The sequence below is a fragment of the Scardinius erythrophthalmus genome, assembly GCF_964197995.2.
Source record: "Scardinius erythrophthalmus genome assembly, chromosome: 1".
Taxonomy (NCBI): Eukaryota; Metazoa; Chordata; class Actinopteri; order Cypriniformes; family Leuciscidae; genus Scardinius; species Scardinius erythrophthalmus.
Window position 1 is genome coordinate 5077352 of NC_138221.1, and position 25479 is coordinate 5102830.

General features: G+C 39.1%; 2 protein-coding genes across 5 annotated transcripts in view; one reads left to right on the forward strand and one right to left on the reverse strand.

Moving 5' to 3' along the window:
- Positions 1 to 25479, forward strand: part of LOC308703298 (uncharacterized protein) — a 320767-nt gene that overhangs the window by 13313 nt on the left and 281975 nt on the right. The gene's annotated exons all lie outside the window — the stretch shown is intronic.
- The window catches only part of LOC308703324 (uncharacterized protein), a 40041-nt gene that overhangs the window by 9928 nt on the left and 4634 nt on the right, over positions 1 to 25479 (reverse strand). Inside the window, exons 1-2 of one of the 4 annotated variants that reach the window (XM_081386713.1) lie at positions 3798 to 3905; positions 2144 to 2505 (exon numbers count right to left, since the gene is read on the reverse strand). The exons of 1 other annotated variant lie outside the window; for it this stretch is intronic. In XM_081386713.1, coding sequence (XP_081242839.1) covers positions 2144 to 2201 — 58 coding nt within the window. In that variant the 5' untranslated portion in view covers positions 2202 to 2505; positions 3798 to 3905. Of the gene's footprint in view, positions 1 to 2143; positions 2506 to 3778; positions 3906 to 8834; positions 9045 to 23347; positions 24382 to 25479 lie in introns of those variants that run through there. 2 more of the 4 variants (XM_081386714.1, XR_014031700.1) reach the window with 2 other exon arrangements.

Below are 25479 nucleotides of genomic sequence, written 5' to 3' on the forward strand. Positions count from 1 at the left end.
CAAATGTGTCCTCACCTGCACCAAAAGGTAGACTACTTACATCTGATATATTCGCCATTTTAACAGGTGGACAGTAAGTTAAGTTAGCAACGACGCTACCAGTGATGCTATCAATATTAATACTAATTTATGGCTCAAGTCTTGGATATAATCCGTCTTTTTAGTGGTACGGGTGTAGAGTAGACGCACGATAGGCAAAAAAAATGTTTGTTTGTAAATGAGTGCGGAGAAGACGCGTTCAGCCGTGATCCACGGACGTAACCTATAAGAGTATCCAGCGTTGGATCACTAGGCTTGAGACGCGTCTGCTCAACAGTCCGCGTTGTAACTATGAGGTGAGGAAAAGTAGAAAATGTTCGTTGTAAGTGAGTTTAAAGAGAAATCAAGAATTATAAATCAATCAATGGAGCTCCAAAGACAACAACGCGCTCAGACGCGACGCAAGCGCATTCGAAAACCCCCAAAGTTACTGTAAGAAGAATCTCTACAACTATGAATAACTTGTGTGATATTTTACAAATACAACTTTATCAGTAACTTGGTGTGTACTGACTATTCCTAAAAATATATATTTTGTAAACTTTGTTGAAAATGACAAAAATTCTGGTAACGTTGTTGCTACTTGGGAACCAGATATAAAATGAATGTAAAATAAAACAGTTAAAACAGTATTTAGCCTGATCTGATGTTGACAATCAATATAAAAATGTCTCAAACCTCCCTTTACTGACCATTTGTTGAAGAAAACCCAGAACATTCTGAACCGTTTCATAGTTGAACTGTTTATCTAAATGTGATGAAGTGCTTGAATGTTTCTAACATGAATGTTCTTCAGCATCATGAATGAATGAAGAATAAAAACTAGGGATGTCCCGATCCGATCCACGGCATCGGTATCGTGCCGATACTGGCCCAAAATGCTAGATCGGATATCGGAGGGGAGAAAAAAAATTATCCAATACCTATAATCCGATACCCATTAGGGGTGGAACGGTACGTATTCGTACTGAATGTACGTTCGGTGCATGGATTTACACAGAGAATACACGGTATAAAAATAAATAAATCTCGCGTGCACATTAATTAATGTAATACGGAACTAACGTTACTGTTATATACGCGCATATGCGGGTTCTTTAGGGACACCTAATCTGTAGCCCGCCTTAGCTCTGAACGCGCGTCTATATCGCTTCAAACGCTCACTTTATCATTATACGCGCGCGGCGCGTCCTATTCGCTTTGGACGCGCAAATGGATACAGCTCTATTCGCGTTTGGTGTGAACACAGCAAAATGAACAGGCTGCGATGTCAAGATTGCAAAGCTGGTGTGTGTGTGTGTGTGTGTGTGTGTGTGTGTGTGTGTGTGTGTGTGTGTCAGAGAGAGAGAGAGAGGCACGGGCGCGATCGAACAGTGGAAACATAAACACATACTCCGTCATTTTCATACAGGACATCATTAAAACTGCAAAAGGTGTTTAGCCTACTTATATTTGTGTAAAACATAACATTGTACTTTTGTCAAAGTGTAAACTCTCGTCAAACTGTAACTGTCACCCAACCAAAATCACACACACACACACACACACACACGCTGTTTAAAAGCAAAAATTATCTCATCTTTTGGACATTCATCATTGCATTGGTTTTCATTTCTTGTCCTAAAACAGAGCACTAATCTGTTTATTTGTAAGTTACACATTCTACTTTGAATAAAAAAGAAAAGTAGTATTATTTTATACAGAAATAAATTATTTATAATTCAGATGAGAATAAAGTTAAAGTTAATTAAAATTTTAAGGAAACAAATATATTGATCTGAAATATAGAAAATGAATTTTAAATTCATTCAGGTTACCAAACATATCTCAAGGTCTTTTGAATAAAGGCTGGCAGTCTTTCATTATCAACTGTTGTTGTGGACTATATACTGGAGAAGTATTTGTTCTCCATTTGAGTGAGATGTTTTTATGTGGCTAATTGAGCAAAGTGCTTCCATTATATTTTATTATTATTAGTATTAGTTCAAGAATAAAATAAAAATATCGGATTGATATCGGTATCGGCAAATAGCCAAAGCTGCAGCATCGGTATCGGTATCGGAAGTGAAAAAGTGGTATCGGGACATCCCTAATAAAAACCAACCTCTTTGTTCTTCAGGATCTTCAGTGTGTTTCATTCTGCAGGGTTCTGGATCACTCATGTTCTCTCTGTCCTCTTTAATCTTCACTTGTAGCTGATGGGAATTTACAGCATTTATTGCTGAATTACTGTGGGAGGAGCTTCACTGATGATGTGATAACAGTGGGAGGAGCTTCACTGATGATGAATTACTATGGGAGGAGCTTCACTGTTGATGTGCTGCATTGGGAGGAGCTTCACTGATGATGGGATTACAGTGGGAGGAGCTTCACTGATGATGAATTACTATGGGAGGAGCTTCACTGTTGATGTGCTGCAGTGGGAGGAGCTTTACTGATGATGTGATTACAGTGGGAGGAGCTTATCTGCCAAAATCAAAAATATAAATCACTGAGTTTGTTTTTAGAATAAATGACACTTCTAAGCATTTATGTCTGTCTATCTATTAATCGTACAGTAACTGATGCCAATTCATTATTTTAATTATTTTATTGCTAATCCTTACATTATTCTGCTTCTTCATTAAAATACAGGTATCTAGAAATATAGAAAATAATATAAATAATTTTAATTCTTCCAAATATAAATAATGGTAAGAAAAACAGTTAAAATCATAAAAACAGTATAAAAGGTACATAAAGTAGCCAACAAATTCCCTCAGTCTGCTGACACCAATGAAATGAGCTTTAAGTGACAATTTACAGGAGATCTGAAGACATCAGCATAATAAATGAGGTGAAAACAGGAACTATTGTCATGAAATAGTGTTTTCAGCAGATCTGTTAATATTGATGACCCTCAGACTATCAACACTCATTCAACAAGCCATTCAGGGTCATCAGCAGATCATCTCACTTTATTCTGAGTGTTTGCTGTTATTAAACACATTATTTGAGTCAGGATACATGATAAAAGCCTGTAAAACTGCTCTACTGAAAGACAATACTGTTATTTCTCACAATATAGGCTAACATGGATAAATCATCAATAATAAAACAAAATAATTAAATAAAGAACCTCTTAAGGCAAAAAACTACAACACATAATATGTGAATCTAAATATAGTTTGACTTTATAATAAATATTTGCAATAAAGTAATTCCATCATTAACATGTTACATATGTACAGAAACTGACAATGATCATAAAACTCAAAAAAAAAATAAAGAAAATGTAACGTTTACTGCGTCAAACTTAATATCCACATTCGCATGTATAGATTTGATATTTCCCACGTCCATTAGGCTACTCATACAGGGGCAATATAGACCTACATCAAAAATGTAATCTGCCAAAGATAAATGTCGACAATAATAAATAAAGGTAAACATGAAAACGGCAACAGAAACACTTGAGATCGATTCCCCTTTCAAACTTTAACTTGGGCATTCAGTAACAGTTCTCACTCCAAACATCGAGACAATCACACAAACGAACACAAACTCGCTCAGGTCTGAATGAACTCAACATATTCTCCTCATGCTCGCTGCTGCTGCACTAAATGTTTATTTCAGAAGGAAGACGCCAGAAAAGACGCACGAGTATCGCTGTGATCGATGAAAACAATACAGAAATGAGCCTGTCGCTTAATCAAACTGTATAAAGTGTGTGTGATGGTTGTGTAAATATGAGAAATACCGTGAACTGCTCTCCTCACCTCAGAAGACTCGACGCCGAATCTCTCAATGAAGGAAGAGACGGCGCGTCGGGCGCGAGCGAGCGGTGACGTCATCGGCCTGCGTACGGGACACCCCCGCAGCCAATCAGGGCTTTCAGCTTTACTAGTAGCCTTCCATTATTATTATTTTAGAACTGAAGTGACTCCAGTTACTAAAGGTGAAAGGAACTTTTTCAAGTGAAGCACAAAATATTAAGAATAAGCAGAGGAGGATCGCCTCCATCCAGTCTGAAAAGTGATTTGGCCTGTAAAGTCCGGCTCAGTTTATTCTGTAGCGTCCTAAGACAAATAGTAAGGGCATGTTGGTAGATTAGCACCTGTAGAATTTCCTTTTGTTGAAACCCCAGATAAAAGTAGAAAGCTTCTATTATGTTTAGATCCATGAGGCAGTTCAACTAGCGCATTTCCTTACTAAAGAAAAAACACTGAAATAAAAACACTTCTACAGAAGTCTGTATTCTCGTAACTTTTACTTTATTCTATTAAAAGCTACTAATTACATCTTCAACAGTGTAATAAGATTACTGTACTATTTTTAAAGAGAAATTCCTTATTTTAATTTTAGAATAAAAAATAATTAAATTACAGTAATTCATTAATTAGTTAGTACTGTATTACACAACACTGATTACGCAATTATGCTGATAGAGCACATCCTGTTTTGTACTGTATATTAAAGACTATTTAATATTACCTCTAAACTTTGACTAGGCTTGGCATGTTGCATATTAATTGTTCTAGGAACCTCAAATAGGTTAAAATTTAATTGTTGTGTATGTTGTGCTACTCTATAATGATGTTCCAGTTAAGGTCATTCGCAGCATATGTAGGGCCCGAACATAAACTCAAGCCCAGGGGCCCCAGACCTGACTTGGGGCCTCATTTACAAAACTTTGCGTAGGATTTGCGTCAGAAGTGGCGTACGGATGAAACATAGGACATGCGTACGCACAGAAATATTTGGATTTTTAAAACCGTGCGCACGCACATCCTACGCAGTTTTCCCTTAAAGGTGCCATGTGTCATGTCTGGCAAAAAAAAATCAAGTCATACTCCACATTCCAGAAAGTATACCTCCGTGGCTGCCCGCCTGAAGCTAATTTAGCAGCATATCAAGTTTGATTTTCATTAGCAATACCACTTCTAGCTAAGTTATCATTAGTCACCAAAAAACATTCGGTCTCATTACACCTTACAATGTTTTCCGTTACGTTTCGTGCGTCCAGGGTGTGTAAAGCAGAAGCAGCCTGGCCAGCGGCGGAGTATGCGCGATCCGTGAGTGCTGAAGACATTCTGCACGGCTTTGATGGGTGCGCAGGAGGACACAAATGGGCGGCGACAGCTTCTTCCAGTGGCGGGAGCTTTTTCCTCAGCGCCGTCAACAGATAGAGCGTTACTAAAACTGTATACACCGCCGCCGACTTGAGCTGCAAAGAAGCTCTGGCCGCCCTGTCAAGGACGCTTGTCAAAAAGTACGGGGAAACTTAACCGCTCTGAATATAGTGAGTGAGTGCACGCGCGCGGCCGGGGCTCGCTCTCGCTCTCTCTCTCTCTGCTAGTTCTTAGAGGCAGAAGAGAGCGTGCTCGCTTAAAATGTCATATTTTGGTATGGTCGTTCACCCGCCAGTGTGGCGGATAGCCTTTTGAGATTTTATTTGTGCTTCAGAGCGCGTTTTTTTCCCTGCAGCGGGTGGTGGTAGGGGTCTCTTGCCAAGGGCTTCAGCCATCCTTCCGCTCTCTTCCCTGAACTGAAATGTAGTAGTGGGCTGTACTGTCCACACGATTGACATCAGGTTCAAGTACGCCCACAAGCCGTGCAAGTTATTCGTGTATTGCATGTTTGGCTGGTGGTTATGTTGCCCGTATACCGCCTCCCATGGCTGAAACTGGTATTACGACACCTGTCGGGCCGTGGCTATTAATGCTAATGCTAATTAAGGTTGATATCTCTGCAGCACTATAACTTGACATTTTTTTAATGACATCATCGCCCTTATTTCTTCTCATTCTTTTGATGCGTGTAGCTCATTTTTGGGATATTTTTACCTCAATTTTTACACATGGCACCTTTAAAGGTGCCATAGAATGTGAAATTGAATTTATCTTAGCATAGTTAAATAACAAGAGTTCAGTACATGGACATGACATACAGTGAGTCTCAAACACCATTGTTTTCTCTTTCTTATTTAAATCTCGTTTTTGAAAAACACCCCTGAAAAACAGGCGAATCTCTACATAACACCGACTGTGACGCAACAGTCGGGATCATTAATATGTACGCCTCTAAATTTGCATATGCCAGCCCATGCTCAGTGCCAGGCGAAACTGCACAGCCGAATCATCAGAAGTTCTGCAGGTGAAGAAACAAGCAGGAGGAGGATCATAGGGAAAATGGCAGATCTATCCATAATCTATCTATCTATCTATAATCGGATACCGCTACAGTTTAATTCGAAGTTGTTGGACTGTTCAACAATATCAAGCAGCCAGGCTTCTCTCGGCGTCTCAAACGGACGAAGGGGGCAATTTCAACTAACGTTATATTCCCGCAAGCGGTAAGTAGTGATTTTATTAACGATAATTTACATTGTGTTATCTAGATCCAGCGCGATATTGTTTTTTCCTCGAGAGACATCATGGCTTGCAAACGAGCGAACGAAGCATGGCAGTTGCTCAGTGTTTGGTTGTACAAATGAACACAAAAATATTTTTTTAGCTTCTTCATCCGAGCCTCTGGAGAACCAGTGGGTTATGTGAATTTCTGATGTGTAATTGTTCAAATTCAGACAGATAATCTTTCTTTCAAAGTCGTTCAACACTGTTTATGCATCAGTAAATCGCGTTGCAGTGATAAGATCTTCATTCACGCGATCAACATGCTGTCATCTGCTCAGTGCTCATCACTGAAACCTTTTATGTGATGGGAATAGATCTAAATACTTAAAAAAAACTTCTCATGATTCGTTAATCCCGATAGCTAATCCCGATAGTAAAAGTTTTCCAGATAGCTCTACATGTAATGCCAGATATTTCATATGCAAGCATGTCAGCCAATCACAGCAGTGGGCAACAACACTGAAGTCTCACAGCAGCCAATCACAGCAGTGGGCAACAACACTGAAGTCTCACAGCAGACACGCCCCTTCAAACAGAGTGTTCAAATCAATGGATGAAATCAGGCTAGGAAATATGCCTTTTATTTCTAAATTATAACACATTTTGATCTAAAAAACATACTAACATTATAAGGGCACCCCAGGAAACATTATAAAATAATAAAATAATTCATTCTATGGCACCTTTAATAAATTACAATCAGTTCTAAATGTAGCGCAGCTTTTGCGGCTTCATGTCACGCCCATAGTTGCCCATAAATAGTCTGTGAAATGCCCACAAGTTAATATTCATCGATTGCGAAATCATGGCAAACACAGAGGAAAACCAAGAAACGTAACTTCACTCACGTCATTACGCATTGTGACGGCATCATGGCATTTTATTACCATCCATTTGACTGCATCTGACAAGCTACAGATGTGTTATGAGGATGAATTGCATAACATGCCAATATTATTGCAGAACATATTTCACTTTTCTTTTTGCAAATATGTGTTAATTTGCATTTCTGTTGTAATTTTCGTTTGATTTTGTTTGTTTTACACTGCAGATCGATCAAACGTGTGTTCGTGTAGGCTGTTAATTTTAAGTTTTGCTTTGTGAAGTCTTCGTGTTATTTATGAGAGGCAGTATTGCCATTTCTTTTACACAACGGTCTACAGTTTCACACACTTTCACGTGTTTCTTCCATCCGCCGACGGTGTCGCCATTTCTCATTTCACCCGTTAAATATCATTTATTAGGCATTTAAAAGCTCTATTGAGAAAATGAAAACATGGAAAGCTCAAAAAGCAATCATATCAGGATACTTCATGACTTTAAGAACTAAAATTATTCCTAATTAAAGCAGAATCAGCAGAAAATAAGAAAATGGACAATAACAATGAGATGTTAATAAAATCAATAAAAATAAAGAGTTTAATTAGTGCTGGGCGGTTTGACCAAAAATCATCATCACGGTTTTTTTCAAAATTATACCGGTTTCACGGTTTTTACCGGGTTTTTTTTTTTTTAAGCATGATGGGTGTTAACCACATTTTCTACTGAGTGAGAGAGGAAATACTGGAGTAGATTTACTTATAATGCCCTATTTTATTGTCATGAGTGAATATTATAGAAAAAATCCACACTAATATTAATAATACAGGTTTGCAAGGCTGTTTACAAAGAGGTGCCAGCAGGACGCGCTTTAGGAGCGGCAGAAACAGTGGTTTCCCCGGTAACGGCTGTACACAAAGCAGCAACGCTCATAAACACTGCTTTATCAGGAAAGATAAAGAAAGATTCAATCGTAATACCAAAGAAACTTTTCTAAAGACCGTCAGTTCACTTCAGATACGTTAATACAGTATAAAAACACGCGCGCCGCGAGAAAAAAAGACACTCTCACCCCCATACGTCTCGTGCCCATTCTAGTCAATGCTTGTATCTCCGCGCCGCTTCGCTAAATATAGGCGCTTAGTCTATTTTGACGCACCGCGTGGAGGACGGAATAGGCTAAAACCTTGTCGCAGCTGTAATGCGCCGCAGACGTGTGTTGTAAATGAGGGGTGAGACTGTGTCGCGCTCCGCGCAGCGCCGCGTTCCGATTAAAGCGACATACACCGGTATTGCGGTATATTAAAAATTCATATCGTAACAAAAATAAACACCGGTATTCGGTTTGAACCGGTAAACCGCCCAGCACTAAGTTTAATCAATAATTACATGAAGTAATCCGCACCAAACAGTGCCTGAGGATCGAGAACGCAAACCCTGAAATAGGTTCAAGCTGCAAGCCCTGAAAAATGCTGAAAAAAAAGTTATCTCTGCGCAAACCTCAAAAACGCAAACCCCGCGAAAATGCAGACGCCGTGCACATGCGCATCAAGTGTTTAGTCCATAGGTATGTTTTTTTTCAATCCACTTTAAGTGTTTAGTCCAGGAGACAAGAATATAATAAACTTTACTATTTCAGCTACAATCTCCACTTTACTGAGTTCATTAGTTCATTCATAAGTGCAGGTGTGTCGAGAGACGAGCTGTTCTCTCATCATCATCTCCAGATTCAGATATGGATCCAGTAGATCTGGAGAATCCACTTAAGCTTCTTGTTTCTTCTTAACATCTCTGAAAGAGACAGAAAATATGGATTATGAATATATAAATAAGGCAGACTCGACTGTATTGTATTCTCCGGGATATCATTCGTGAATATCTTCAGTGCATTATATATTCATCAGCTCAGCAGGGGCGGCTGGCCAATAGAGGGCGCTAGAGTGTTATTTATTTAATTAGCATTATTTATTTTATAAAGGTATTTGTTAAGGTAAAAAAATGCACTGGAACTATATCGATTTAAGGGGACAAATATTGCCCCTTACTGAAAAAGGAGTGACTGCAGAAAGTAATACAGAGGTCAACGTTAGGTTAAAGATACAAACAAAGAGGGATTCAAACAAACAACATATAATAAGGTAGAATGTACAGACTGTGAGCTGAAGAGTAATATTCAGAGAAGAAAATGTGTTTTTGAAGAGGTTTTTGAATGAGAGAAGGGTGGATGCTTGACGGATGAGGAAGAGCCACAATGCTAAAAGACCTGATGGCTCCTATGTTTACCAGACTATTGAAACTGACTGAATATTAGGGGTGGGAGAAAAAATCGATTCATCAATGAATCGCGATTCTCTCTCCAACGATTCTGGATCGATTCTGAGAATTTCAGAATCGATTCTGAGCTTAGTTTTTAACCAGATATGCGATGACGCTGAGTTTGCTTCAGAAACACCCCTAATATGCTTTCTTCCAATTCCTCACACACATACATACACCAATCAAACTATCCGTAAAATAATCTTTCAGAAATTCGGAAAGGTAGAAGCGAATTACAAGGACATTCACACAGGCTTCATTGCACAGGATGCGCTGTGAGAGACGCGCGCTTTGTTTGATGTTACGTTACACTTGAAGTGTGCTGTCTCGCCTTTCGGTAGGCTATTTTCCTTACAAATGCTCTACGAAGTCATCATTTATGTGGCTAGGAATGCGGTGGACTTGTATATTTAAAATATGAACCTCACTAACAGAAGGCTGCTTTCAATTTTAAATGCTGACGCGCGCTTTGTTTGTGTAGAATGCTCGCGCTTTCGGCTGCGCGACTCCATGCAAAATTAACGTAAACACAGCCAGTTATGTCTTAAAGTGTGTAAGAACTGATTTTCTGGACAGCAGATAGCAAAGACAGAGCACAGAACCTTGTCCTGCCCAAACTTATCTCCTTGTCGCTTTGTTTGACTTCAACTCATCCCCCCTCTCCCTCCTCTTCTCCCTCCTCAAGTCACTGAAAGTTAAATTAAGAATGTCTATATATCGCATATGGTGTATCTTGTGAATGTGTTGTTTTTTTTTCTTTTCATGTTTGGTATCATTTTAAGTGTCTCAGTGCGATTGGTAAAATGGTCTTAATTTCATTGCAGTCATTGGTTTAATGAAAAAGATTGAAGAACTTAGGAGAATCCTGTATCTCCTCTCTGGCTGATATCTCTTTACGATATCTCAAGAAACCAGGTGCTACCCCCCTGGGGTACATGGATTGGCCCAACCAACTCTAAACAACATTTGTTTAACCCCTTTTGTTCTGGTCTGGTATTTAAGGTGAGGGGACAGAGCAATCATTGGGAATCTTTTACCGGGATCATCCCCCACACAGTAATGCATGGCAGTATTTTCCTGTTGGAAAATCCTGACACATTACTGTGTGTCTTTGTCAGGAGAACATTGCTTACTTTTAGATTCATCTTTGAGTAAATGTATATTTGAATTGGCTTTTAATAAATTACTTCTGTAATTGGCATAATACATTTTTACCTGACAAATAAATGTTACATCTTGATTTATTCTGAAGTATTCTGAAATCATTATTTTAATATATTTAAGGAGGCTGGTGCTACCGCAAACTTAGTTAAGGTAGGTCAAACTACAGGCACATGAATGAACGGAGCAGTAGGCACGTCATCTTGGAGACCTGTTGATTTCTGTCTATCACTGGTTTAGCAAGTTGTATGGAAATGGCTAAAATAAACTACACTCTCTAGTCCGTAAGCAGTAGGCGACTGACTTTAGGGGTATATTAGCAAACCCTACATCCTCTGACTCAAATCAGAATTAACAAGTTTGTGTCCGTGAGAAACACGAATTGGCCGACGTGATCTCTGTGCGGCATTCGGGTCCATAACGTATTAATAACTGAAAGTATGGGATAATCAGGATAATCAAAGATCTAAATTAATTCATAATCGATGTTTATGATTAATTTCTAATCAGAAATACGATCTAAATTTGATTATCATTTGAAATTGGAGTCAGATCAAACGTAGAGCTAAAGTAATACTAAAACTAAGTTCCAATAGATTAAGTGAACTTCACTGGAGCGCTGAAAAGACATACACGCTTTAAACCTTCGCCAGGCCGTTGGATTCCGTCGTTGGGCCAATGGGTGGTCCTTACAAAGTGGTGACAGTCCCTCCGTGATTCTCCAGGTTGCGAGTGTCTTTTCAGCGAAATATTGGGACTTGCAACAAGTAAGAGAAATAAGATGTCCTTCTCTTTCTTCAGCCGTTTGGTAAGTCAATTCTCTTTTGCCTTTTAGAAGTGTTGAGGGAAAATTCAGACGCACCTCATATAGACACATTTGTAGAATGGGTCGGCATACCCAGTTAGACCGGAGAACGCAAAATCCGGTGGGGCTTGAGAATTAGATAAAACCACATATCAGGGACATGATAGCGGCAGTGTAGATGAGAAAAGATATCCCTTGCTTTAACTTTACCTCCTTGTTTGCCAAAGCAACAAGTGATGAAACCTAAATTGGAATAACATCATCCAAATTTTATTCTGGTACTCAACAGAGGGTTGAAAACTAAAAACTTAAATTCTGAGGTAAATAATGTTGTTACATTTAATTATTTGCTTTGTTGCAACAACATTGCAACACTGGAAATAAGAAAATGGTCACGCTAACTTGTGAAAAAATCTTGTGATTTGATGAGCTAAAAGATAACAAGTAAAATTGTCTCACTTGAATCCTTTGTGTGTGAAGTGTAAAGTTGGACAAAACAGTGCAATGCAATTAGAATATTTCAAAAGAAATTATCTGGGAAAATGATTCCAGTCCTAGAGAACAGCTGCTATGCAGGAGTCCTAGGCTGAAATTTGGAAAAATACGCTAAATTTTAAAACTGATGCATATAATGACAATTATTGTGTTACTAGAGGCTTGTAACCAGGCCTGATAGTGTCAGAGGACATGCACAGCTTGTCCTTATCTTATGAGATAATTTAGACAAAGACCTATATGAATTACATCAAAGTAATCATGGTTCTTTGAAAATCTTTTAATAGTGTCAAAAAGTTCATGACTGATGCCCCATATATGGTTTAAACAACACCATTTAAGGCTCAGTCTTATAAAGCATAGCTTATATAAGACTTTGCAATCACTGATTTCTTGTATGTTTTTGAGGTCTCAAAAGAGACTGACAAAAGTAACAAACCATAAAACAATCTTGGCGCCCTCCATGAGACCTGTTTGTCCAACCTTTCTTTCATATTCAAATAAGATTCTTAAAAGAATGCAACTGATAACATCTCAGCCTAAAACAAGATAATTGTGTCCAATTCTAAATTGTAGTCACAAAAATCTTTAAATTGAGCAATGATTTGACCCATGTTTCTCAATGCCTGCAGTCCATTGAATGTTCACAGCATCGAAGCAGCTGTAACTGGTTTCCAGTTTGGGTTGTTGCTGTGTACACAATGCTAATGCCAGCACAGCTGGAGCTGCAGGGCCAATCACCTTCTAAAAGATCAGTGAGAAGATAACAAGTCAGTTTGGACAAATTACTCAGTAGAAACCCCCGAGACCAGTAAATAAAATTGGTTTGATTTATACAATTTTATAAAATATAATTTATATTATGACCAGATTGTAATATATATTATATTGTAATGGCCAAGAATGGCTTTAATCTCGTGATGATTCAGCATTGGGTTAGAAGAAAAAAGAATGTTTAATGAGAATTAAAAGAATCAGAATGTAGAAAGATGGTACGTGTATGTAGGGAACAAGAAGGAGGAACACTACTAGTGTTGGGAGGAATGAGATAATAAATGGTTAGAGAAAGTATTGGTAAGAAAGGAAACTGAAAGGAAGAATTAATCAGAAAGAACTTCTTTACCTTCTATTTGTGCAAAAATCTTTAATGAGAGAAATTACAATGCCCAGTATATACCAACTAAAATGATCAACCTGATTACCATGTCTTAAATATTCATCCAAAGCCACAGGATGATTTAATTTTGATCTAACAGATCTTTAACCCAGTAACAAGGGGAGGTACAAATTTAAATTTTCTCTTGCAACAAAACCACAAACGAAGTGGTGCAAGTGTTAAAAAAAAAACTCCTCTCTGGGAGCTTCAGCTCACATGGAATCTGATCAGGGAAGGTATTTTACTGGACATGTAAGAACAGTTGTGTGAAATGTAAACATCAGGCAGAAAATCTACAGTCTTTATGGACCACAGAGATCCAAATGGTCAAGAGTTGAATGGCACCATAAATTCCAAAGGCTAAAACAAACAAGCACAGCACCACACCTGGTGATCTAATTGCTCTAAACACAGATCTGGCTAGTGTAAATAAACAGCAACATGTAAAGAGATTTCCCTGGCAGACCTGAGGGTCTTAATGCTCACAACACAGCAGACTGTGTGAGTTTAGATGCAATAGCAGTAAGATCTGACCATTATCACTGTTTAATTGACCTTTTCTTTGCAAACACATGATCATGAGAATGATACATGTCTTTGTAAACAAAAACAAATTTTCTTCTAATGGCATAAAATCTTAACAGATCAAAGCCATCAGTAACAACTGTCTGGCTAAGGCCATCAAATAAATAATGAGATCGACCATCTATCTTAATGCAATTTGTATAAAGGCTCAATATTTAACTGTGTTTTCCTCTCTAGGTCTATTTCCTTACAGGCTGACAAATGACTTTCTTTAGAACCAGATTCCACAAGGGTCTGGTTCTGCCTGCCTTAAGCAGGACACACAACTTTACATTAGGAGATGGGGGTGGAGAAACTTCAAGGGGCCGCTCACACCTCACAACACTACAGAAGCAGCTCCTGTATGTGGCCTCCCGGTGTAGCACTGGAACTAAATTATGCAACACAAATTATGGTAGGATAAAACACCACCCATCTCCTATACACAAACATACACAATACACACCATCACTATGACAATCTTAGAACATCTCTACCTGGCATAGATCATAAGACTATCCAGGCCAAAATTATTCACATCATGCAATACATCATTCACCTTCATACATATAGGACAAGGGAAATTATTTTAATAATTTCTTTTCAGCATTACATTCTTGTCAACTTCCTGTATGTAAATATTGTGCTGTGCATAGGACATGCATGGCTGTGGTCACACATCAATTGATTTAAATCCACATAAAAAATCTAATTGAGACCCATTAATACAGCTGGTCTTTGGACAAAATATTTATTATGTCCAGTCGTTGGCAATTGTTGAAAACCAGGAGGGCCCCCTAGTTTCCAACAAATGACTAATGACAATCTAAACAGCTAAATCTAAAATGCAGGCATTTATATCTGTCAACTAAACGATTCCCAGTCAGACCTGCACTATTGAGTGTGACCTAGTCTGTACATCAAATGCACAGAGGATAATTACAAAAGTTAAACCAGAGAATTTAAATCTCTGTTTCTATACATTTCATTCTCTAATTGAATCTATTAAAACATTAAGTTTCATTGATGATTTGCACTTATAACAACTAATGTAGACAATTTTATAATTATGAAATTGTGTATTTCCATGGTTAATTATGTGATATACTCTAATTACTCTAATTATGCATACAACTAGTAAATATACTAGTTATGGTGACTTTCTGCTACCCGTCCTTGATTCATCCAGACCAAGTCTAAATCCCACTACCAGATCACTGCGGTAGTGAAGAATTTGGTGATCAAATTACACGTTCATTAAATATATGATTTTGAAAAAGAGACCATATTTACCACTCGCACCTTTGACTTTTGGGTTTCATATTTTTGAGTACATCATGTTTTGTTATCTTGTGTTCTTGTGTTTATCCAATAACTTTTCCTCATCTTACAATAACCACAAATACATCAGTGTTCAATTATTGCATGGTCATTCAAAAGTTGTTCAGGTGTCTTACACGCAGTGGAGCGTCATCAGTGAAATGATTCCTTCAACAATGGAGTTCTGATCTACCCGGCAAATGAAACCTTCTGCTTGAAGGTGACCGAGGACTTCTCAAAGGGTCAGTTAAAACATCCTAGGGAGGACAAAGATGTTTCCGCAAAGCGTTATAATGACACTTTCCACTGACACTTTCTGATCATGCTGACCAAAGCAAACAGACTTGATACAACGTGATCATTCTACAGACTGAACACCAACGCAGCCAAGTGCAGGTGGAAGCAAACCCGGCCAAGAGGGTCATGTGACACCCTGTCCAGCTGCTGCAGAATCCCCGCATTCTGCCATGCTTTCATTTTAATATTCAACCTGTCTTAATGCTGTTATTTCAGGTGACGACTGGATTCCTGCACCAATCGACGAACGCTGCAAACTACAGTGGTCAGCCCTATGAACACTCAGAGAATAACACTGAAAATGTGGAAACAGGAAAATGTCCAAAAAATGTCCCCTTTGGCCTGATCTAAATCTGTCCCAAGGGGCCAGGGGCCGTCTGTAAGAACTGATTTTCTGGACAGCAGATAGCAAAGACAGAGCACAGAACCTTGTCCTGCCCAAACTTATCTCCTTGTCGCTTTGTTTGACTTCAACTCATCCCCCCTCTCCCTCCTCTTCTCCCTCCTCAAGTCACTGAAAGTTAAATTAAGAATGTCTATATATCGCATATGGTGTATCTTGTGAATGTGTTGTTTTTTTTTCTTTTCATGTTTGGTATCATTTTAAGTGTCTCAGTGCGATTGGTAAAATGGTCTTAATTTCATTGCAGTCATTGGTTTAATGAAAAAGATTGAAGAACTTAGGAGAATCCTGTATCTCCTCTCTGGCTGATATCTCTTTACGATATCTCAAGAAACCAGGTGCTACCCCCCTGGGGTACATGGATTGGCCCAACCAACTCTAAACAACATTTGTTTAACCCCTTTTGTTCTGGTCTGGTATTTAAGGTGAGGGGACAGAGCAATCATTGGGAATCTTTTACCGGGATCATCCCCCACACAGTAATGCATGGCAGTATTTTCCTGTTGGAAAATCCTGACACATTACTGTGTGTCTTTGTCAGGAGAACATTGCTTACTTTTAGATTCATCTTTGAGTAAATGTATATTTGAATTGGCTTTTAATAAATTACTTCTGTAATTGGCATAATACATTTTTACCTGACAAATAAATGTTACATCTTGATTTATTCTGAAGTATTCTGAAATCATTATTTTAATATATTTAAGGAGGCTGGTGCTACCGCAAACTTAGTTAAGGTAGGTCAAACTACAGGCACATGAATGAACGGAGCAGTAGGCACGTCATCTTGGAGACCTGTTGATTTCTGTCTATCACTGGTTTAGCAAGTTGTATGGAAATGGCTAAAATAAACTACACTCTCTAGTCCGTAAGCAGTAGGCGACTGACTTTAGGGGTATATTAGCAAACCCTACATCCTCTGACTCAAATCAGAATTAACAAGTTTGTGTCCGTGAGAAACACGAATTGGCCGACGTGATCTCTGTGCGGCATTCGGGTCCATAACGTATTAATAACTGAAAGTATGGGATAATCAGGATAATCAAAGATCTAAATTAATTCATAATCGATGTTTATGATTAATTTCTAATCAGAAATACGATCTAAATTTGATTATCATTTGAAATTGGAGTCAGATCAAACGTAGAGCTAAAGTAATACTAAAACTAAGTTCCAATAGATTAAGTGAACTTCACTGGAGCGCTGAAAAGACATACACGCTTTAAACCTTCGCCAGGCCGTTGGATTCCGTCGTTGGGCCAATGGGTGGTCCTTACAAGTGTAAGTCGCAGGTTAAAATTTTCACGAAGATAATGCAATGTGTTTATTAAACATAAAGATAAGAACCGCCCACCATTGTTTTTTTATACCAAAATGCTGATATAATATGAAAAATTGGCACTTTTAACAGTGGTTTTAACCGCTCCCGCTCCCTTCCACTAGATGGGGCGTGACGTCATATGAGGAACTCACTAGTAGAGTTGCCGTACGCTAGCAGCTATATTCGCCTTACATAACTTCAGAAAAGTTGGTTGTATGTTTTATTTGATAAAAAAAATATGGATAAAATAACTCAATTGTAAACATACTCGTGTGTGCTGACTTCAAGGGTACCGTGATCATGCCTGAAATGAGAATAATAAGCTATTCGCAAAACAAACGGGTTCAGGCACGTCAGACCAGCCGGTCGCGGGTCGAGCTGTTCCACTAAAACGCCTAAACGCGTTCACCTCACGGCAGCACACACTCTCCACTGCTGATTCAATTGGGTGGCATAGCCCACACAAACACAGTGATGGGGACATCGATCTCTCTTTTTCTTTTCTGACAATAAACATCGCTAATTAAATCGTGAGAAATTGATAACGCGTGGATTGAGGAAGGGTATTACATGACGTTTAAGGCGTCGATGAGACTAGCGATTGATGCCTGTGCAGTGTGTGCATCTCTAACGTTACAGCTCTGATTTGGACTGACTTACTGTAAGTAAATGTGTTCAGTCGTTGTCCCTCCTTGCTATTATTTAATATTATTGCAATATTTTGAAAAGACTTGCTTGTTCCGTTATATTATCCGGGTTAAGTTTGCACCAGCTTAGACTAGCTCTAACGTGGCCAACCCTCCACTCATTCTCCTCACACCAAGCATTAATAACTATTTGAGTGCCATGGCTCCCCTCTCTCACGCCTGACCGGTTAATTTTATGGTTTCCCACTTCCTCAGTCGTTCTCCAAATAGCCATAATACAGTAGTAATCTAGCAGAGTATGGGTTGCGAGTTCCTCTTGTGACGTCATCACCCAGTAACTGAAAAAACACGCTACCTTCAAAGAAACCCCAATAAATGTTATTTCAACACATTTTAAGACAGAAATAATTAAATATATATACATATAGAGCACTTTAATTTACACATTAATTGGCTGTGGTGGTTAACCTGCAACTTACACTTTAAGGGATTAAACGGACAGGACAAACCACTTTACTTCTTATATTTCAAAAGAGATCAGTGCGTGGATTCAGCTTAATAGATCTCCCGCAGTCTATGATGTCATAGTAAAAAACAACAGTAAAGATCACTCGTTTGAATGGAAAACGTTCAGATAATCTATAGGCTACTGAAAGCACTATTTGTTTGTTTGTGAAGTTTCTATGCTCCTCTTTATTATTTGCTACTTACTTGTATGTTTTGAAGTTATATTAGTTTAAAATTCTTAACATACAACTGTTTTATTTTTTTTTATTTGTAATTTTTTAAAGAAAATACTTAATTACCTATGTAAACTAATTAATTAATAGGGAGGGGAGGGGGGAGGAGTAGATAAAGAATCGTTCTGGAATCGGATCGTGAGGTGACTAAAGATTCCCACCCCTAACATTTACATACTGTGAATCGTTTATTTGAATCGAGAATCGTTTTTGAATCGAAAATCGATTTTGAATCGAATCTTGAGCCTAAAAATCGGTATCGAATCGAATCGTGACATTTTCAGAATCGTGCACCCCTACTGAATATGGCACAGCCCCACCTAAGATAGTTTTCACCAGCCGGCACTCATCGATTTGTAAGTTCGTAAAAACGATCGTACGACTGCTCTTAATATTACGGTCTGTTTCCCAAAAGCATCGTGACATAAGTAGCACTTGAAAATCATCATAGATCTACGAGTGCTCTGGAGTAATCGTAAATCCCCAAGTGCATCGTAAGAAGACAGAGTAATGAAGTGCAATGTGATCATAATATAAGGTTGTGATTGTACTTTTATTGTACACTTTATTACTAGTTTTTTGTTTAAATTAATGTATTGATTAAATAATTGAAAAGGGCAGAATTTTTTTTTTTAATCTTATTCAATTTTTTGTTTATTAATTTAATTAGGGGACAAGCACCGAAGGTGCGGAGGCACCTATTGCATTTGTTCCGGTTCTTCTTATTATTATTCTGTTATTTCTTCTGACTGGGCGTCTATGGCAGCCCATAGAACCAATTGTGGGAAAGTTGTAATGGTTTGACATTCTGACAGATGCCACTCCCAACATTAAAGGAGCTGTATGTAAGAAATGTATTTCAATTAATCATAAAATTGCCCTAATATGACACTAGCCATTAAGAAATCATGTTCATTTCAAATACTTATATCACTGACAACAGTAGTCCGACCAGGATATTGTCATTTAAAAAGTGTTTGCAGCCCTCAACTGATGTTGATGTTGTCATCTTGTGTTTTGGCTTGAAGCGCCACCCTCCACCTATCTACCAATCACAAAGTCAGTAGTGTTTCGGCATCCGGGTTGCCAGCTCTGCTCTAGTTACCACAGCTGCAGCTACAAACGGCAGCCTACGTTCCTGCTGGATCCTGCAGCCGATCTGGCAACCTGGAGTCAGGGGGAGGATACACCGCTCTATACAGTAATTTGAAAGTGATTGCAGTACCAGTTTTGGCCACAATCTTACATACGGCTCCTTTAAAGCTGCCGTCGGCAACCCTGGAAGATTGAGGTGACTTTTGAATATTTACAACTCTCATGCCCCTCCCCCACTATCAACGAATACCCTCCCATCGAGTTCGTGCTCGTCAGTTACTGCACGAACTTCAGGCGTGTGCATGTGATTGTAACGTGAGCGAGGGGGGAGTGGGATCTGCGGCGTGTGCACAAACTGTGATTGACAGTCAGATCTCACACCCCCCTGCGCTGATTGGACCCGATGATCCGAGAGCGGTGGATTTTTGCAAAACAAATATTTCGCTCCAGGTGGAGTTAGAAGCTCAGTTTTTTTCTAAAACCACCTTATCTATGTTGTTCTGTCAGATTATAGTGTCGATTTCACTGAATATGAACAAAAAATTTTTGCCGACGGCAGCTTTAAATACACCAATTTTGGTGTGTCTAAGTCATTCCCTCTAGCGCCACCACCAGTCCAAAGTTTCACTTTTACTTCGCTAATAACTTTTGAACCGTAAGGCGATCAACAAAATTATTTTTTTCCCTCTGATTCCAGAGCTCATTCCGATTCGACTGCACCATATGTCGTCATTTTCCGTCATAAAACATGGCCGCCATTTTGAAGCTTCCAAAAAAGCTACTTTTTCAAACGCGTCCTAGACGGTTTGTCCGATTTGCACGAAAATTGAACCAGATCATCTGCAGGCAGTGGTGACAAAAACTTATTAAATTCAAGTTGATTCGTCAAACCGTTTTTGATAAACGCTCGAACAAATTTTGCGTAGCGCTTACGAAAACAGTCATAAGGCTGTATCTATCTCCGCAACGCTTTATCATATTCAGACCAAACTTGGTACATGTCATCACAAGCATGACCTGAGGCAACATGCTGCGTTTGGGCGCAGCGCCATCTACTGGTCCGGAGATATGAAAAATGGCTATTTTTTTGCTTACAACTTCTGAACAGTTTGTCCAAAAATCATAAAATTGGTCTTGTTTGATTCAAGGCAACATACCGAGTCGACTGATATCCAATTTTACCATATCGGCCATTTTGACCATCGGCCATTTTTAATTTTGTGCAAAAATGCTGTATTTTAAGAACACATGAATGGATTGTTACGAAACTTGGTATGGGTCATTAATATGATGTCCTGAAGGAGCGTGAGAAGTTTCGAAACAGCGCCACCTAGTGGTGAATTTTTTTTCTCCAAATGCTTATAACTTTGGGTGTGGTTGACTTATTTTCACAAGACTCATCTAATTAGACTCCTGAATACTTGCTGAGTCCTACGATACCAAACATGCTAGGTTTCGCCTTATGATTTGTGTAGCGTTGTGATTTAGCGCTTAAACATTTGGCTATATCTTCGAAACCGCTAGTCCAATCGAGACGAAACCACCGTCAGAAGTTTGGAAACATAGGTCGATAGCTAAACACCAATGCCCAAATGCAAAAATATTGATAGTAAGGGGTAGTAACATCCAATCAAAGTCATGTGTCAGTCATTTTTTTACGTGTTTTTCACATAAATATCTAACTCCGAAGCAAATTGAGATATTTTCACCAAAATTGACACACCTATGTATGGGCTCACTCTGAGGACGCATAAAAAAAATGGTGGGACTGAGCCTCTTGGTGGCGCTATAATAGAACAAAACATGAAATTCCCATTGACTTCAATAAAGTTTTGTGAAATAAAATGCTATACTAAACAAATGCATTGGTGTAATATTACGAAACTCAGAATGTGCCATCAGCACCATCCCCTGAAAGTACCAAACAAATTTCGAGACAGCGCCACCTTTTGGTCAAAAGTTATAACAAAATTTCTAAAAAGGCTAATAACTTTTGAATATATCTGCCTATTGAAATGCCACTGGTCTTAATAGATTCCTTGGGTCAAGCTGAGAACATAGAAACCAAGTTTGCCTTGTTAGGCCGAACTTCCTGTCCGCCATCTTGATTTTCATTCAAAACCTACTTTTTCGAACTCCTCCTAGACCGTTTGTCCGATTTTCACAAAAATCGAATCGTATCATCTCCAGACTTTGCCGACTAAAAGTTATGGATTTTGTGTCGATACACAAAACCGTTTTCGTATAGCGCAGCAGCAAAGTTGAGGCATGATGCCAAAAGCACTATTCAGGCTTTATCTCTGCAATGCCTTGACATATTGACACCAAACTTTGTATGTGTCATTGTCACTTCACTATGACCACATCACATCAGTTTTGTAACTGCGCCACCAATTGGTCAAAAGTGATAATCAATTAAATCATATTTTTAAATTACCGTTTCTATGATTTTTCAGCCATTTCGCCTATAATCGTCTTTAAATGTCTTTAATTGCTCATTGCTGCAGTTGGTCTGACACTTTCAGTAATTTTGGCATGTCTTGTTGTCATATTCTGCTTGGCCCCGATAATGGCTGCTTGCAGCTATATTTTAGATTCGAATTATTAAATATGTAATATGCTTCAAAGACTGGGAAAATAGGGATGAACTAAAAACATGCTGAAATGCACGAAAACCAGCCATGTATTGGGCATCCCATCATGCCATCTTCATCCTCCTCCTCCACCACCTCTTCATCTTCCTCCCTGTACTTTCATATGTCCTGACTACAGCTACACACATCCTCAAACTGCTGAGGTGTTGTGGCTGCAGTCTGGACAACAGAAGATGGAGGCTGAGGCCTGGGAGGGTTGTTTGGAGGACTAGGAGATGGCAGATGAAACTGATAGTTCCTCTGAGTATGAAGGACCTGACTCAGGCTTAGGTTGAGTTACCCCTACTCCTCCATGGATGCATATACCACCACAAATGCCATCTGAAGCACTTGTGCTAAGTACTGGCCTATTCTTCCTCTGCTGTGAGAAGGGGGGACTCAATCATTGGGCCCAGTACCTGTTTTATTAAATGTTGTCCTCTGCAGTGCTATTTTCCTTTTAGCAAGTCCGGCCACTTCTTCCTGACCTCCTTCCCTGATCTTTTAATGCCCCTAGTTGAAGTCAGTTTTGTAGCAATATCCTTCCAGATTTTTTGTTTTTGTTTATTTGTATGACTGCAGGTTCGACTTTATGACGACTGGTTCAGCCATTTTGCTGTAGGTTTGTGATTTATAGATTATTGACCTCGTAGAAAATGCACATCAGATGAAAACAATTAGGCTAAACATTTCATAATACAAGCATGTGCTACAATTACCAGTCATTCTACAAGGTGACATTTCCACACATGACAAACGGACAGCGACTCTTAAAGGGTTACTCTCGCCAAAATCAAACCTAGGCTCTTTTTGTTAATCTACCCGAGTCAAACATTCGTGCAAAAGCATAATTAGAATAGAAACTCCACTTTTAAGTTTGACCGTATTTTCGTTTTCGGTCAAAATGCCTTTTGAATGGGAGTGAATGGGGCACAACAACGAGAGCATCAAAATCGCTATTTTTAAAACACTAAGGAGACTCGAAACAACATGAAACTGTGCTTGAAGTATTACCAGGGGCTCTACACATGAACTCGAGCATTGACAACATTGTGTGCACAAAGTTTGCTAAAAAGAAAGGTTTTGTATGACTTACACAGAAAATAATTTGTTACTCAGCACATGAAAATAAACTACTTACCGTGATCTCAGGCTGTGCTTAAGTGGTTTCTCCACTGCATGGATCTTCATGTGTAGATTAAGGTGAGTTTTAAAGGAGAAACTCTTTCCGCACTGATCACACGTGTGCGGCTTCTCTCTGCTGTGGATCCTCTCATGTGTTTTCAGATTTGTTGACACACTGAATCTCTTGTCACAGTGTGAACATTTGTAAGGTTTTTCCAGTGTGGATCCTCTCATGTGTTTTCAGATGTGCTGACTGACTGTACATCTGGTCACAGTGTGAACACTTGTAAGGTTTTTCTCCAGTGTGGATCCTCTCATGTGTTTTCAGAGATGATGACTGACTGAATCTCTTGTCACAGTGTGAACACTTGTAAGGTTTTTCTCCAGTGTGAATTCTCTGGTGCAGTTTTAAACAGTTTGCTGAAATAAAAGTCTTCTCACACTCAAAGCACATGTACTCTCTCACACCAGTGTGAGTTTTCTCATGTATATGTAAAGTTAGCAGCTTTGAAAAACTCTTTCCACACACAGAACATGAATGCGGCTTCTCCTTCGTATGAGCTCTCAGGTGTCTCTTCAGCTCTGATGACCCAAGAAATGTTTTGCCGCATTGATCACATGAGAACGGCTTCTCTCCGGTGTGGATCCTCATGTGAACATCAAGACGTTGTTTGTATGTGAAACTCTTCCCACATTGATCACATGAGAACGGCTTCTCTCCAGTGTGGATCCTCATGTGAATCTCAAGACTTCCTTTGGTTGTGAGACCCTTTCCACACTGAGTGCACGTGAAAGATTTCTTGGCTCTTCTTTTCTTTAAAAATTTATTTTTAGTCTTTGAGCGACTCAAATGGTTTTCTCCAGGTTTGACATGATGTTCCTCCTCCACTTCACTCAGTTCTTCTCTCTCCTCCTTCACTTCTCTCAGTTCTTCTCTCTCCTCCTTCACTTCACTCAGTTCTTCACTCTCCTCCTTCACTTCACTCAGTTCTTCACTCTCCTCCTTCAATTCACTCAGTTCTTCACTCTCCTCCTTCACTTCCATCAGGTCTGACAGGAAAGAAACAAATATTACATTTAATTTTCAGTACATCAAAATAATTCAGAGAGAAATATAAAGTGAAAGGACATGAAAGTGAGCCCTGATGTAATAGTAGAAAGTAGACAACTGTTATAAAATATTGTGATAATTTGATGCCTTTTTATAAATTGATTATATGTCCTTGAAATTTCCATGAATGAGGAAAATTCATCTTCCAATTATTATCTTTAAAACATTATAGGCACGAATCCCATGTTTCTTTATGCTGTGTTCACACCAAACGTGAAAATGCGTCTGGCGCGAGTGATTTCAATGTTAAGCGTCTGGAGGTCTTGCGGCGCGAATGAGGCGTTTAGCGCGGCGCGGTAGACGCGAATTCGCCTCATTCGCGCGTCTAGTTCGCGCGGTAGACGCGAATTCGCGTCTGCCGCCCGAGTTGAAAAATCTGAACTTCTGCGTCAATTCGCACCGCGTTAACCAATCAGGAGCCTGCCTGCTTGCTGCTGTCACGTGGTGAACGGACAGTTTAATGTTATTTTATGTTTGGCCTCAATACATTATTTAGTAATATGACTAAAATGCACAACAAAGCAAATCTTTCACATAAAAACTCGATTTCAATATGAGAGATAGCCTACTCATTTGTATTGAATGCTATTTATTCTATATCTATTCTAGATTTGCCTATATTAAACTTTATTAATCTAATGTAAAGACACCAAACACAATTAAGTGTATAAAAACTTTTCAAAAAAATCACAGGACAGGTTTCACTTTTGGAGGCTGCAGCTCCATTTATTATCAAAACAAAAATAAATGACAGATTAGGTGCGGGAGAGGGTGAACCTCGCGCCGGGCTGTACAGCGCGGGCTCGTCATGCAGAGACCACTCAAGGCCGAGGCTTTATACGGCCTACGCTGTCCTCGTCAGCGTCCTCAGCGTTAGGTCCACCAAACCTACCTCCTGAAGCAAATTGTGAAACTCCTGAAACCCTCCGGAGGGTTTGGTGGACCCAAGTACTGCGACAATGTCCCCTACGCTACTGTTTCTGCTCTCCAGAGCATATACGAGCGGTGACTCTCTCGATTAATGCTATTGCTAATGC